The 15,229-nt window shown below is 41.1% G+C and overlaps 2 protein-coding genes across 3 annotated transcripts; both read left to right on the forward strand.

Moving 5' to 3' along the window:
* The first annotated feature begins 183 nt into the window (after positions 1-183).
* prr13 (proline rich 13) lies at positions 184-2,817 on the forward strand. Its single transcript, XM_071544567.1, has 4 exons — positions 184-249; positions 1,093-1,171; positions 1,306-1,793; positions 2,129-2,817. Exons 2-4 carry the CDS (start codon positions 1,156-1,158, stop codon positions 2,174-2,176), a joined length of 552 nt encoding a protein of 183 aa, XP_071400668.1. The 5' UTR covers positions 184-249; positions 1,093-1,155; the 3' UTR covers positions 2,177-2,817.
* A 343-nt stretch (positions 2,818-3,160) lies between these two features.
* Positions 3,161-14,924, forward strand: LOC139665495 (poly(rC)-binding protein 2-like). 2 transcript variants are annotated; one of them, XM_071544529.1, is made up of 13 exons: positions 3,161-3,303; positions 4,796-4,929; positions 5,616-5,639; positions 5,753-5,785; positions 6,042-6,158; positions 6,950-7,081; positions 7,209-7,337; positions 7,660-7,734; positions 8,590-8,631; positions 9,832-9,931; positions 10,990-11,042; positions 11,219-11,388; positions 13,612-14,924. In XM_071544529.1, exons 2-13 carry the CDS (start codon positions 4,861-4,863, stop codon positions 13,646-13,648), a joined length of 981 nt encoding a protein of 326 aa, XP_071400630.1. In that variant the 5' UTR covers positions 3,161-3,303; positions 4,796-4,860; the 3' UTR covers positions 13,649-14,924. The 2 variants fall into 2 exon arrangements, with proteins under 2 accessions (XP_071400630.1, XP_071400631.1); XM_071544530.1 differs by lacking the exon at positions 8,590-8,631.
* Positions 14,925-15,229: the final 305 nt, after the last annotated feature.

Consider the following 15,229-nt stretch of genomic DNA (forward strand, 5'->3'; position numbering starts at 1 on the left):
GTTGGGCGTAAACATAATAAATTACATTCTCGCGATCTTTTGACTTGTAGTGTAGCAAATAGTTTCCTTCTTTCATCAGGCGCCCACTGGACTTGGACCAAAGGGGAAATAGTGCGCATAGCTTTTAACACGGGCGGGGCTTCTTGCTGCATAATGGGCTTGCCTGCTTGCACGCAGCTCAATCCGGAAGACAAACACCCAGTCCTGAATTCCTGATAAACTTCCTCACATCGAGGACAAGTTTCAAAGGTAAGCTTGTGAAATCGAGTGATTGAAATACAAGGATCGTAAGTATATGGAATACACAAGCCGGACACTGCAATAAGCAATTAATGTAGTTCTATTTGTTTGATTTTTATGTAGGCTAAAACTGTAAATATGTAGAGTTGGATGAAAAGCGTGGAGAGTGCTGCGAAGTGACCTGCTGATCCTGGGAGTTGTTCGGGCACTAGGCCACAATTTACACAACACGTCAATGTCATAACTTCATTATCTATGATCAGTGTATTTTAATGCTACTGGCACAAATTCAAATAGGCTTTCTAAAAATGACTAAATAATACAGACAATAAGTATATTTTAAGGTCCATGTATTTTCTTGGCGATTAATCAAAATCCATGGGTTATTAAAACAAAAATATACATATATATATATCTGACAGAATAATTGTTAATTCAACAAATACATTTGATTTATGGCAAATTTAAAACTCATTGCAAAATGTAAAAAAAATGTGAGACCAAGAAACATACTGGAATTGGATCAGGTGCATAAAAGTGTAAAGTTTAAGTGTACAAATGTCAACATCCACTCTTGCCAATTCTGAATCTGTTGAAAACGCTGAGTACACATTACACCACTGAATGGTACAATAGGAGCACGCGTTGATCCATGAGGCCAAAACACTGTCAGAGGGATCTGTTACAAATAACATAATGACTGTTTTTAGACTTGTCAAGCAATTATACTTAAGTCAATAAATGTGCAGGATTCAGGATTCTTTATTGCCATTTGCAACCAGTGCAATGGAAAGCAAATGGAAACATTTCCCGTCTCTGTGCTTTGCATTTACTTTTTCAATTTTTCCCCAGGATCTAATCTGAGACCTGAAGTCTTTGTCACCTTGACTAAGACTTCAAGAAAAACACATTACCATGTGGCCGAACCAAGGTAGGATCACATACATCACAAATATATAATTGTTGTTAGATTTAGACCTGCTTCTTACTATAGAAGGTGTTCTGAAGAAAACTTTGTGTGTGTGTGTGTGTGTGTGTGTGTGTGTGTGTGTGTTTGTGTCCCAGGCCCTCCTCCTCCAATGGGCCCACCAAACCCTGCTTACCCCCCAGGCTACAACCCCGCATACCCTGGTGCACCTCCCCCAGGAGCCTTCCCCCAGGCTCCAAATCCAGCGTACCCACCCGGCCAATATCCTGCTGGTATGCACCCGGCCCCGGGCGTACCCCCGGGCATACCCCCGGGCGTACCACCGGGGACGATGCCCTACGGAGCCCCGGGACTTCACCCTTACCCTGCGGCTCCCGGCGGATACCCAGTAGTCCCTCCTGCAGGCGTTCACCCAGGTCCATACCCACACTCTCCAAAAGGGGGTCACCATAAAGGCCATAAGGGGCATCATGGAGGCCTGAATCCCATGGCTGGCGCGCTAGGTGGGGGAGTGGCAGGAATGGGAATGGGTCTTGTCGGACATAAAGCCCACAAAAAGATGAAGAAGAAGATGAAAAAGGCGCACAAGGGGCACAAGTATGGGCACCATAAACACGGAGGCAAGGTGAGATGGAGTTTCAGCCATAAGAGTGAGGCTTTGAGCGTTTGGGCTTTGACAACAGCCAGATGACAATAACATTCCTTCCAATCAAGGGTCTTATGACTCATACACCTCTGAATAATGGGAGGTTATTCCCAACCTTTCACCCATTTACATATAGTCCTCATATCTGATGGTTCAGTCAAAGACTACTTTTACCTCATTTGAATGAGCACGTCTTTCCCTATTAAAGGAAAATGAAACATTTGGTCTTGTGTCAAAAAGACAAGTTAAAATATATATATTTCTCTCTCTCTCTTTCTCTCTCTCACACTCTCTCTCTCTCTCTCTCTCTACAGTCCTCAAGCAGCAGTAGCAGCAGCAGCAGTAGCAGTGACTCGGACTGAGGCCACTGATCCAAGAGACGACTTTAACAGAAATGATGTTGCTTTACAAATGGGCAACCAGTCTAACAATAAACAGACAAAAGTAATTGTTAACAAGATTTGTCATAACAAGATTTGTGGAAAAATACAGTATTGTATTGTATTGTATATGGGCTGTTTATAACACTAGAATTGCATAGGCTATTATCACAAGCCATGTCCATGCCATAAGGTTCTTATATGTTATTATATACAGTATATACTATAATGACATAATTTGAAGAGGGTCTGTAGCATAATGGAGACTGCTTTAGCCTTGCTGTAACACTAAGCAAAACACATTTCTTCACTATCTCTAATGTACAACATTTGTACTTTGAATTTTTGAGAAAATCCACTCCAAAGTTGTGATTTATTAAATATAATCTTGATGTCAAAATGAACAGTTTGTCAATTTTCTGAATGATATCTTGTATCTTATCTTTATGGACAATAAGACGAAAGTTGAATGTATTGTTTATTGATTTTCTCTTATTTTCTGTGTTGTATCACTGACAGAACATGTTTCTATGTTGTGCGGGTGCTTTAAAATCCTGCTTTTTATCTACATATATTGTGTCTATAATTAACAGGCCTTCATTTAGTCAAAACTGCACAATAAAGCGATCTGAATGAAAAACATAATGTGTGTGTGTTGTTTAAGATGGTAGGCATAAACAATTTGAGTTAAAATAAGTTTCTAAATTGAATTGTAATACATTTTATCTCCACTAGTGGCCATATGATAAAAATTTTACTAAAGTTTTTTAAACATGAAGAGAGTCAACAAATGAGAAATAAAGATTTTTAGCTAGCTTTTTGATAATGCTACTGTAACTTTTTTAAAGCAGTGATCTCAGCAGGCGGCTGGACAAACTGGGTGACCATAGGGTGACAAGCATGGGGGAGGGCTGGGTGAAAGGGGAAAGTTCAGAGGTTATAATTTTGTTGTCTTTGTGTAAAGGAGTGGAGCTCGATCTCACATCACTCTTCCCTCTTCCCCGAGTCCTTTCTAAACTCTCCCCCGGGTTTCTACCCTCCCGAACCTCTCCCCTTCTACCCTTACAACCCCAACCCTCCCCCCGATCACATCTCAGCGCACGAATCAGGTAAGATTTGTTTTGGGTTTGTTTTTATATTTGTTGTGATCAGAAGTAGCGGAAAGAAATCGCGCCCAGCAGCTAGCTAGCTAGCAGTCGCGTAGCCAGTGTGCTAACAGGCCGCGTGATGAGCATGCAGTCTCCACAGAGAATTACTTAGCTTAGCCACACGGAAGTTACTTTATTGTCATTTTAATGCAGTTTTCGGACAGTCTTGTCTGCGGTGTACTGCCGATACCAAGTGAAAAAGACAACCAACTACCTCGCCATGTAGGCTGCTGACATCTGGCCAGTCATTCATAGTTAGGCTAACTAGCTAGCTTGCTGAGTAGCGCACACATGCTCCATTCATTTTCCTCTCCCCCAGCAAGGCGAGCGACCCAGATGCTAACCGGCTAGCGCACTCACAACTAACAGTTAATTTGACTTACTTTTAACTAACCAATGCAAGCGAATTAATCATATGAATTGCTGCCTTTTACGCCAAACACACATGGAAATAATTATGTTGCTGAGTACTCGTTAAATTAGGGTACGATAACTATAAATGTGCACGGGTTTGTTGACAAACTTGATTCATAATTATAAAGGTAACGTTAGCTATCAAGCTAAACAAGCTAACCCTATGCTTTTCAATTAGCGTCAAGTTGGAGTCGGCAATATTACTTAATTTGATTGGAGACAGTTAAATTGGGTTTGGGCAGCGTTCAAATCCTTAAAGATAAATGCACACAACAACCATCCTTTATTTAGCACAATGTAGCCCTAACCTATATTTGACTGATTCTTCGTAGTACACACCAGCTCTTATATCTGTTACCAATAATCACCTCTATGACACTAATTTCTCGTCCAGTTTTTAAGCCACAACACGGCCAGGTGTCAGGAGTGACTTGCATGTTTTCATCATGTAGTTTATTGGATAGGGAGCTGGGTAATCAGGATGCAGGGACCTTCAACAACATGGTGTATCGATGGCATTTCTATTTGTCACCATATATTAGCCCATATATTGTAGCTTTATGTCTGTATTCAGCAAGAGTTTTTGCTGAGGAGTGGGCAGTATCTGTCTTAAAATGTAATCTATCCCAAACGAAAAACAAAATGAGAGTAATCCTGTAATATAAGTTAGAGGGATACTACACAAACATCAAGGCAAAGCTTTGAAATTACACAGGGACTATAGGTCTAAAAACGACCACAGAAAATCCTGTAGTCATGCCACAGGAGGTAAAAATAGCATGAAGTATAAGTTCACTATGAACTCACTATTGAGTACCACAGACACATCACTATAGGAATGTTTTCTTAGAGATACCTTCAATGTTAAAAGCCACCTTTTTATAAATGAAACTAGAAGGACACTGCATGTTTTGCAGGTTTTGTTTTCCCTAATCAGCAGCTACGTTGTGCGATTTCTCACTCAGTCACTCTTTAATTTTGTCACGTCATCATCCCTCTCCATATCATGTCTGTCTCTTTTGTCTGTGTGTCCCTCCAGATCCATCTCGGTGACCAAAGACCCCAGTTCTGCACGGACAACTACGTTCCCTTTCAGAAGCAGTTATGGACTCCGGTGTGATTGAAGGAGGGCTCAATGTCACCCTTACCATTAGGCTGCTCATGCATGGCAAGGTGAGGTCACCCATCAGCTGCCTGTGTCGGTACCGTAATAGTCCCTGACATTACATTTATGGCAATGAAGTTCCCGAGAGACGTATCAAGGACTTTGATGTGATGAATAAGGGTCCTGACTTGGTGATAGAATCCTGTATCTCTCAGCAAAGATGAATGGTGTTTTTGCATGTGACCCCGGAGGATGAAGATTGGGTTATAGGCCTCAGATGTGCCTATCCCTTTTCAGTTGAGGAGCTATTTTCACTACACTCACAGCCTCTGGCAATAGTAAACATGAGCCAAAATAATTTTATTGTGCAACCTGCAAGCCACCGGTTCTCCAAGATTGATGATAAAACATTTGCATATGTTAACATGACTAACATGAGTGACTAATGGTTGTTTGTGTTTTAACCTGTTTTGAAGCAGTTTTTCGTGTTGGAAAAACCCTAATAGCCACTGTTTTCGTAGTTGTACAGGATAATTATTATTGCTGAATGGGGTGCGCTTATCTGGCCTTTATAGCCACTTCTCATATTGTTCTCCAAATAATGGAACAACTCATTGTCTCATTACGAAGTATTCAGGCCTTTTCATTGTGAAACAAAATGAGGTATGGCTGCTTCCCCGGGTGGTAAAAAATGACAGCCTTAAAAAAATGATTTAGCCAACATAATTAACCTGTATCCATTTCCTTATTTCAGGAAGTTGGAAGCATCATCGGCAAGGTAAGTTCCTGCATAATTTCTCGATCGAAATGTTGTTTGTGTTTATGATTATTTCAAGATTAATTTCTGTAATTGATGATGAAACTAACTCTGATTTAATCCTCTGCTAACAGAAAGGTGAATCTGTGAAGAAGATGAGAGAAGAGGTAAGCTCTTTTCTACCTAGTTCTCTACACTATTAATGGTTTACGGCCAAAGTGGTTGTTACATTATAATTACTAGGAGACATCAGAAGTCTTCCAATCACTGCTCTTTTCTTGTGTCCCTTTCAAACAAACATTAGAAGCGATCTGAGGTTCTTCCACTAGCATGTGTACATCTAATGTGAGGATATTAAGAGGGAATTGTTTTGAAACAAGAACCCACCCAATCCAAACTATTGTTGTTTTTCTTTGTCTGTAGAGTGGGGCTCGCATCAACATCTCTGAGGGCAATTGTCCTGAGAGGATCATTACCTTGGCAGGTCCAACCACCGCCATCTTCAAAGCATTCTCCATGATCATTGAAAAGCTGGAAGAGGTAGGCCCCAAGTAATTTCATGGATATTCTAGATTTGCCATCGTGGCTTCTTGCATCCAAATGATTATGAATTTGTACATATTTAGCTGCTTAGTCAAATGTCAAATTCTAGTTATAGCATCTCTTAACTAAGTGATATTTTCAAACATTGAACATAAGGAACTCTTTAAGCCCATGTCAAATTATATTTGTCAAACCATGGAATATATACTTAAAACGTAATTACTCTAGCTGTTTATGAGCTGAGCATTTATCGTCTTTCAATAGAATCATATTGTGATTAAATTATATCAAGTTATTGTGATACATAACTCTGTCTGAATTAATGATAAAAAGCAAATACTAATTAAAATCTCTCACAAAACAATATCTGAAACAAATTAGGGAATGTTATTTGATAATTCATAGTTTCTTCATACTTTATATTACCATGCAGTTCAATGCAATGAACATCAATTTGATTATTTAACATTTTGCATATATTGGTGTAATTTTTCATGACTGAAATATATTTCCCAGCCCTAGCTGTGTGTGTGAAGCTTGGCTGTAATAATTGTTAGAGCGCCTTTATCTGTTCAGGTGTAGAAGTAGCAATTTCACAGTATAAAGTGAAATGGACAGAGTGAGAGAGAAAGTGATGAGAAAGAAATGCTACTGCATGAGATGAGCCAGAGCTGAAGCTGTGCAGCCGGAGGAAATGGACAGATGGATTTCCAGGTCAACACAGTTTGTCCACTCAACCACCTGGGCACCAGAGAGTCTGTTTACCTTCGTCTCCATATTTTTGTCAGGACATAAGCAGCTCAATGACAAACAGCACAGCTACCAGCAAGCCCCCAGTGACCCTACGCATTGTGGTGCCTGCCAGCCAGTGTGGCTCCCTCATCGGGAAAGGTGGCTGCAAGATCAAGGAAATCCGAGAGGTATACATTATGCCCTTCATACAGTTAAGCATTATGTTATATGGCATTTAGTTAGGCTAGCAGGCTACAACATTCATGATATACAGTCAGTCTTCTTGTCTCATTTCACTCCTCTTGTGTGCTCCAGTCGACCGGAGCTCAGGTACAGGTGGCAGGAGACATGCTCCCCAACTCCACGGAGCGTGCCATCACCATTGCCGGCACTCCTCAGTCCATTATTGAGTGTGTGAAGCAGATCTGTGTGGTCATGCTTGAGGTAAGTGGACTCATGAATGCAATGAAGCAGCTGAAGTGCAAGTTGATGTTGACCTGTAGATGAACGATGTGAAATGGGTTGATCACTTGGCTCCAGGCTGCTGTATGTTGAACAGTCTGCATGAAGTTTGATGTCACTGGGTTTGGAGTTGTGACAGTTGGATGATTTTTCTTAAATGTGTTACTGTACTTAATACAGTTATAGTTTAAAAACCCCATGAAAGTTATTTGATGCTTAAAATGATTCAGATTTTGCAACAATTGTACGATCACTTCACTGGTAATCTGATAGTGTACCCATCTGCTCTTCTCCTCCTGTGCAGTCTCCCCCTAAGGGGGTCACCATCCCCTACCGACCCAAGCCTTCAGGATCCCCAGTCATCTTTGCAGGCGGACAGGTATATACGAGAGTTTGGAGGGACAAGGGACCCCACAGGATATTGAGGATTTTTTTTTGAGGCATTTTTTGGCTCCTTTGAGGCATAGATGCAAATATGTGAAGGATAATATATGTCTTAAAATGTTTACGTATGGATTGAAGGCCTTGAATGTGCTTCAATCAACATAAGTTTAACAGCCTTGACTAATGAGAATGCTAATTTTATATCTTTGAATTTGCTTGGACAATACCATGAAAGTCGGTTCAAAAGAGCAGCTGTGGAAAATATATCAGTTTAGATACTTCAGAGTTGTGTAGAGCATCCAGAGTTGTTTCAAGAGAGTATCAATAGCCTTAATACACAGATAACCATGAAACATTTGCCCTAGAGGGGATTTACCGGGCCGTCTCTTGTCTTTGTGTGATTCTCCAGATTTTGGTTTTATGTTTCAAGTGTTCAGTTTCAGAAGCTAAGCGGCCTATTTCCCACCCACTGTTGTTGATCCGAACTGAAACTCTTAATGAAGAGTCCTTTTCCAGTGCTTGTGGGCATAACAAGGCTCTTTATCTTACTAAACCCCTTGTTTATTCTTTGAAAAAAAAAAAACTCTCCTTCTAGTTTTCCTTGATTTCACTATGATGTCTCTTAAGATTTCTCTTTCCCAATAATGTGGAGACTTTGGACAAGACTTTGTATTGAATAGGGTTTTCTTTTTTCTTTTTCTCTTTTTTTTGCATTTCACAAATTTAGCAAAAGCTTGGATGTGTTGGAGTCTTCAAGAGATATAGATTAAGAGGGTATGTAGCCGTAGAAGTGACTTAACCAACAAGTCAGACGTGAGACCTATGAAAGCTTTGTTCTCATTTGTTTCAGGCATATGCCGTACAAGGACAACACGCGATCCCACAGCCAGATGTAAGTGCAGTAGAATTCTCTAGAATTCCCCCTCCCATAATCACCAGTCTCCCTTTCCTAAATGCGCGTGCACACACCCACCCATGCCCACCCCCACCCAAACCCACTCGCCCACCCACCCACACTTAGTGTTGGAGCCACTTGGCTGCAGCGGGACTCACCCCTAATTCTGTTATATTTTGTTATGCCTCCCTCCGACCCACCATTGTGAGATTTTGTGACCACTCAGAGTGCAGCATTGTTAGTACCTTACATGTTTGCATAGCTCTTCAGCTGACTGGCAGACAGTTGGTAAATGAATAGACATTCGTTGTTTGTGTTTGTCCAGACTCTCCACCCCTCCATGAATAACAGTCTGTTCCTGCTGCTCACCCTTTCTGTTTTTCCTTTTTTGTTCTGCATCTCTCATTCATTAGTCTGTCCCAGATAAACATGTTCCCCTCCAACCCTTCATTATTACTTTGTCTCTCGTGCTCTGCCCACTTGTCTCTCGACTCAATTAATATGTCTTTTTGTTTTTTTTCATGAGCTTTCCTTCATGAGCATTGGATGTGATAGACCCGACATTATTAGCCTTACCTGCCATTGAATATTAGTGTCAGAACCAGGAACTACCACTCAAATATAAAACATAACACGGTGACATTTATACTGTGTAAATTTGGGTTTCATTTTTGATCTGAGGCTCTTTATCTGAGTGATTTGTTCATATTTGTCAAGGGGATGGCGGTTTAATTTTTTTACATTTTTTTCACATTTTAACAAAGGTGACACAGCACCTCCTGACCTCTGCCCACCGTTATAGTGTGATGCTAAATTGAGACTAACTGTCTCAGTTGATATTTTTGGATCTTGTATTGGTGTTGGTCAGGTAATCCCCTGCATATTGGGAGCACCCTACCTCCTGTATACTGGCTTTCCCCTCATCCCGAAGACTTCAAGCAAACATTCCCAAAGGGAGAAACCTGCACTTTCGAGGAATACTTTTGGGGTACCCAACATAGACAAGTCATAAAACAAAATGATCAGGTCAGACAGCAGTGATCTATGTAGAGCTTTCTGAGAGGATAAGAGAGAAGTCCTTTTTGGGGGGTGTTTTTGTTTTTGTAGATGTCTGTACTGACTGTGGTTCTTGTTCCCATCTCTCCTCTTCCTATATTTTCTCCATTTCTCTCCCTGCCCCCTCTCTCGCTCTCACAGTCTTCCTCTGCTGCTATCTCTCCACAGCTCACCAAGCTTCACCAGCTGGCTATGCAGCAGAGCCCCTTCCCCATCGCACCAAGCAACCAGGGATTCACTGGTAGGCAGTGCGGCCGGGCTCATGTCCTTTCAGTGAAAGGAAGATTAGTCCTTTGTCCTCATATTAACCTTTATAGGTTAATGTAAATAGTGACGTACCCATTTTCTTCTCGGCTCCAGTCATCTCCTCCAATTGTTAATCCACCAAACAGACCTATCAATGTTCTGACACTTTTCTGTTGCGCTCAGCTGAATTAATATCGCTCTGCACTTTCTCGTTGGTCCACAATGCAATTAGCACTTGTAATTCTTCAGTTTCCCATTGTTGCAGTGTTTTGTCATGGGTTTCCGTTGTGGTTTTTTTATGTTTGGTCTTTTTCTCGGCTTTCTCTGACTTTCCACTATTAAATGTTTTTAAATGGCACTTGTAACGGACCGTTGACCCTGAACGTTGCTCGTGCATCACTTTCATGAATTCTGCCAGCACCCTTAGAAAGCAGGTTGGCATCAGAGACATAAGGATGCTGTATCACCACGCTTTTACTGTGCCTGAACTGTAAACAAAATGGAATGGACAAACATACTGTGTTGTGTAAGCATGAATACAGTACGACACTCTAGTGCTGCGGAAAAAGCACCCAAACTTCTAGGGAACTAAACTGTTTTTTCAGCAGTTGAGGTTATTGAAATGCATTGAATATCTGAGTCCAGTATATATATCCTAAGTATCGCATCATACGTCAGGTGTATGATTATAATAGTATTTGTGTCTAATTTTGTTTACTATGCTTCTTGAGATCACCGGTTTGTTTGTATTCTTGAGGTTTTGGCAAAATTCCACTATACTTTATCATACCTGCTATGATGGATATGACCTCTCAACACAGTTTATTGTAAATCCATATCTGTCAATTCAGAATCTTGAATTTCACAATTCTCCAGTTGGAGTTTGTGGGTCAATTTTTGAATACCTTCCCTTTTTAAGGCAGCAATTGAAAATGGTGTTTGATGTTTTCTGTCGTCCACATTCTACTTGTAGATTGATTTTTAGGTTTCAGTGTTGATTTTGTTATCTGATTATTTGTTGGGTTATCTTTCTCTTGTTTATTTCTCCGTCAGGGATGGATGCTTCTGCCCAAACTAGTTCCCATGAGATGACCATTCCAAATGATGTAAGTACTTTACCATTGTTTTACAGTTACATTTAACTCTGATTTAGTGACCTATTTCGTAACACAGACACAGTTGTAAGATACAAGTTGATAGATAGACACGGGGCATATATATTATTAACATGCTCATCAGGGGCTCATCAGTGTTTCTGTAACTTCTCTCTTGCTCGCTGTAGTTGATTGGGTGCATCATCGGCCGCCAGGGGGCCAAGATCAACGAGATCAGGCAAATGTCGGGCGCCCAGATCAAGATTGCGAATCCGGTGGACGGATCCACCGACCGCCAAGTCACCATCACCGGCTCCCCTGCCAGCATCAGCCTGGCGGAGTACCTCATCAACGCCAGGTGAGATATGTAGGAAAACTAGCTCCCAACAGGTGATTTATTCATTCACAGGCTTCACAGTCCTTCTTACGAAATCTTCACATGTGGTTTTCAAACCATTCCTCAGCTAGTTTTTTTATTTTTGTTTTTTAATCTCAGAACGAGAACACTGTATTAGCAATGGATGTTAATAATCTTTTCAATTTAACTTGAAGTCACATTTCCTATTTGCATCAATGTAGTTTGATGAAATTCTACACTATGAGTGTTAAAATTAGGTTCAAGCGGTCACTGGGCCTTCCTGGTCAGTTTTGTTTCTTCCTGGTTGTATTTTTTTCTAAATTTGATCATTCATCCTGCCGTTATGTCCCATGCTGTTCTGCTTGGCCGCCACACTTTGATTTAATTTCTCCTGCCCTGCCAACCTTATCAGCCATGCCTTCAGAGTAGAATAGTTTACTAATAAATTGATGCAGCTACATACCTGGCCTACCTACTTACCTATGCCATGCACTGACACTGTGTGCTGTTGAAGTGAATCGGTTAGTAGCATTTCTCTCTCCACCCCTGCTAATGCTCAGCCGTTCCATCAATGCAATGTGTCTGTCAGACATATCGCATTCATCACCTTGCCATTTGCCAGCTCTCTGTCAGGCTGCGCTTATGTTTATCCCCCTTTTAACCCTTCACTTACCTCCACATTGATCCATCACCACCACCTTTCATTTTTGGGGTGGCATAGGTCCCATTCATTTCTAATAATGATTACTGTCCTCAACCCTTTACATTCTGGATTTTTGTTTTGCTTTGATCACATCCCCGAGTGATCCCTCCCCTCCCCTACCAGTTCCTCCCCAGTACTCACCAGCCTACCCTGTGACCCATCCCGACTGTGTTGTCCCTCTCTCTCCTTGTCTCTCTTTCTACAGTGTAGAGTCCTCTAAACCTCCTCCCTCCTCCTCCTCCTTGAACCCTGAACAGACCAGCCTGTGCCCTCCCTCCACTACTACTACTACTACTACTACCACTACTACCACCACCTCCTCCGCTGCTACCTCTTCCTCCTCTTCCTCCTCCTCCTCTTCCTCCTGTGTGGTGCCCCCCTCAGCCTCCATCCCTCTGTCCTTGTTGGCTCCAGGGCCGCCTCCTCCCTCCTCTTCCTCCTCCTCCTCCTCTTCCACTGATTCCCTGCTCCCCAGCTCTCCTGCCTGTGTCTCAAGTCTCCTCAGTCTCAAGCCCCTCCCTCTTCTGGCCCTCCATGTTGTCAGCGGGGCCAGTAACCCCGCCCACTCCATCCCCCCCGAGCCCAAAATCGCCCCCGAGCTGGGCTCCAAGTCTAAAAGGCGAAGGCTCTCCCCTTACTAATGATGGAAACATAAGTCATCTACTACTACTGAAGTATTGACAATGCTCCTTGTTGTCTGTACCTGCACTTGCTTTTGTATCTGGCTGTGCCATGCCACGCTTATTACAACAAAAACAAACACACACACACACACACAAAGAAATGTTATAAAGCCAGAAACATGGCTGCTGCCATATTTATAGGAATAAATACCTGTAGCTTGATTTGCCCTGTCTCCCTCTCCTTCTGAAGGATTGCGTTGTGAGTCCGCTATGTTTTTAAGGGACTTTGAACTCTTTAATTAGCATGGACAGTGGATTATTTCACTAAATTGACTTGTTTTACTAAAGCATTTCTCTCTCTTTGTGTAAGCTCTGCTCAGGTAGCGGCTCTCTTTAAGATGTCACGCTGTATTCGATTTATGGGAATAGGTTTCATGTGTGGATAGCCGCTAGTGAATTTTATAGTGACTATTAAGTGTCATAATGAAATGATAATGTGTATCACCATGATTTTTGCTCGTATAAGGAGCAGTTGTAATCGCAATTCCAAGTAATCTGCCCTCAGGTATTGCACCAAATCACCCTTTAGATGAAGTAGTTGCCAAGTGAAACTGATGGGACCGACTCTTATTCGAATAGCCTTGTTCTGCCCCAAACACAAGACATCCGACCGGTTCAGCTTCCTCTTAGGAAGGGGTATCCAGTGATCCTTTCATACCAGAGCATCAATTTCGTGTTAATTAATCGAGACGATCTGCTTATCAGAGTAACGTTTTATAATAATAGTGTAATGTAAATAAGGTTGACATTGATCCTGTCTGTCTGATTGCATGCCTTATTCTCTCTCCCTCCCTGGTCTCCCGGTGTGTCTCTATCTCTCTCTCTCTGTTTCTCCAGGCTCTCCTCTGAGGCCACAGGACTGACAGCCAACTGATAAGACACTGCATCTGCACTAACTCTCACTTTTATACCATCGGCTCCCATACGCAGTCAATGCAACTATCCAACTTAAAAGTTTATATATTATGCCGCCTCTCCCTCAGTTGAAGTCATGTCAACCGCCACTGATTTGATCTGCTGCGTTCATTATTTATTTTTTTTGTTTTTGTTTTTAGTCAAAAGAAGAAAACAATTTGGTTTTTAATTCCCCTTTTGAGTCCAGTTGGAGGTTTTAATGATTTATTATTAGACTTTTTTTTTTTTTCTTTTTTTTTTTTTTTTTTTGTTGTTGGATGAAACCCTCGCTCTCTTTCCCTTTCTTTCTTTGCCATCACAAAGGTAGAGTTGGAAAACTCTGAATAGGCATAGGTTTAGTTCTGTACAGTCAGTTTTTTTCTTTAAAAAGGAAAAGACAAAAAAAGGAAAAATAAAAAAGTATCAAAAATAAGAATAGAGTGACTGTTTTATTCTGTGTTTATTTACCCCCTTTCCTCCCCCAATCCTCAAAGTCGGTCTATCCATTTAATATCTCCATACTTACATGCTTTTGGTATACACAGCCCCCCCTCCCACCCCAACACCCCTTTAATTTGAGTGCTTGTATAATGTAAAACACCTTTGTCACCGAGGGGAAAATGTAGCCTGTACCTGTACACCAGTAATATTTGGTTATGATGACAAATGGATCTAACACTCTGAACTGCAATTGAATTTATTCAAATAATTTAAACTGTGTATTTCTACACGTGTCACTTTTCTTTTTGTTTTTGTTGTTTTTTTTCTTTCCCCCCCTCTCCATGTCATTCCTGTTTTTCCACCCTCCCCTTTTGGCCCTGTGATCATGTGTTGATACTTTGCTGGGGATGGGAGGTTTTTGGGGTCGGGTTTGGCTGTAGGGGTAGGAAGCAGAGAGGGTTCTCCTCGCTTTTTTTGTAAAGACTGATATATACTAAAAAAAAAAAAAAGTTGGAATATTTGTTTTAAATGGAGGAAATATTTTTTTTAACTACCAAAGGGGGATTAACTCCTGAACACTGACTGGTCTGTCTGTTAAATGTGATAAGGCTAAGAACTGAATCATTAAGCTCTGAAACTAGACAAAGAAAGGGTCATGAGTTAACACTAGTTTCCTGCTCCTTTGCTTTGCTCAAGTCAGATTTTATTTTTTTTATTTGCAGGAAAGAAAACTTTTGTGCACGTTTTTGAGACTGTAGACCTGGGTGCCACAACATTGTTTAAAAAATACAGAAATAAAGATGTGAAATGCTCAAACCACAAATTGTCTGAGAATTCTGTCGGCCACCTTTTTGAAGTAAACTGAACACAGAAAATCAGATTTTGCATGAGGTTTTATTTTATCTTAAATTGTTTGTTTCTTAAATATATTTATTGTACAGTTACAATACATAATGCAGTATAAAAAGCAAACATTTCAGTTCATTGGAGGTTGTTTGAATCGGCATCATGGGAAACGAACAAGTACCTCCATGACCGAGACACTAGAGGGCAGTAGTCTTGCTTTTTGGCAACATTTTTATCCTGATTGAGGATTTGTAGTATTAAATGTTAGGGGGGC

The sequence above is a fragment of the Centroberyx affinis genome, unplaced genomic scaffold (genome assembly GCF_046629955.1).
Source record: "Centroberyx affinis isolate AG114_WGS23_722 - 3 ecotype Tasmania unplaced genomic scaffold, CSIRO-AGI_Caff_v1 ptg004599l_1, whole genome shotgun sequence".
Lineage (NCBI taxonomy): Eukaryota > Metazoa > Chordata > Actinopteri > Beryciformes > Berycidae > Centroberyx > Centroberyx affinis.

Coding starts and splice junctions, on each gene's coding strand:
- prr13 (XM_071544567.1), top strand. Junction 1,794..2,128: donor ACCATAAACACGGAGGCAAG/GTGAGATGGAGT, acceptor CTCTCTCTACAG/TCCTCAAGCAGCAGTAGCAG.
- LOC139665495 (XM_071544529.1), top strand. CDS start 4,861: ATGGACTCCGGTGTGATTGAAGGAGGGCTCAATGTCACCCTTACCATT. Junction 4,930..5,615: donor GGCTGCTCATGCATGGCAAG/GTGAGGTCACCC, acceptor TCCTTATTTCAG/GAAGTTGGAAGCATCATCGG. Junction 11,389..13,611: donor GAGTACCTCATCAACGCCAG/GTGAGATATGTA, acceptor CTGTTTCTCCAG/GCTCTCCTCTGAGGCCACAG.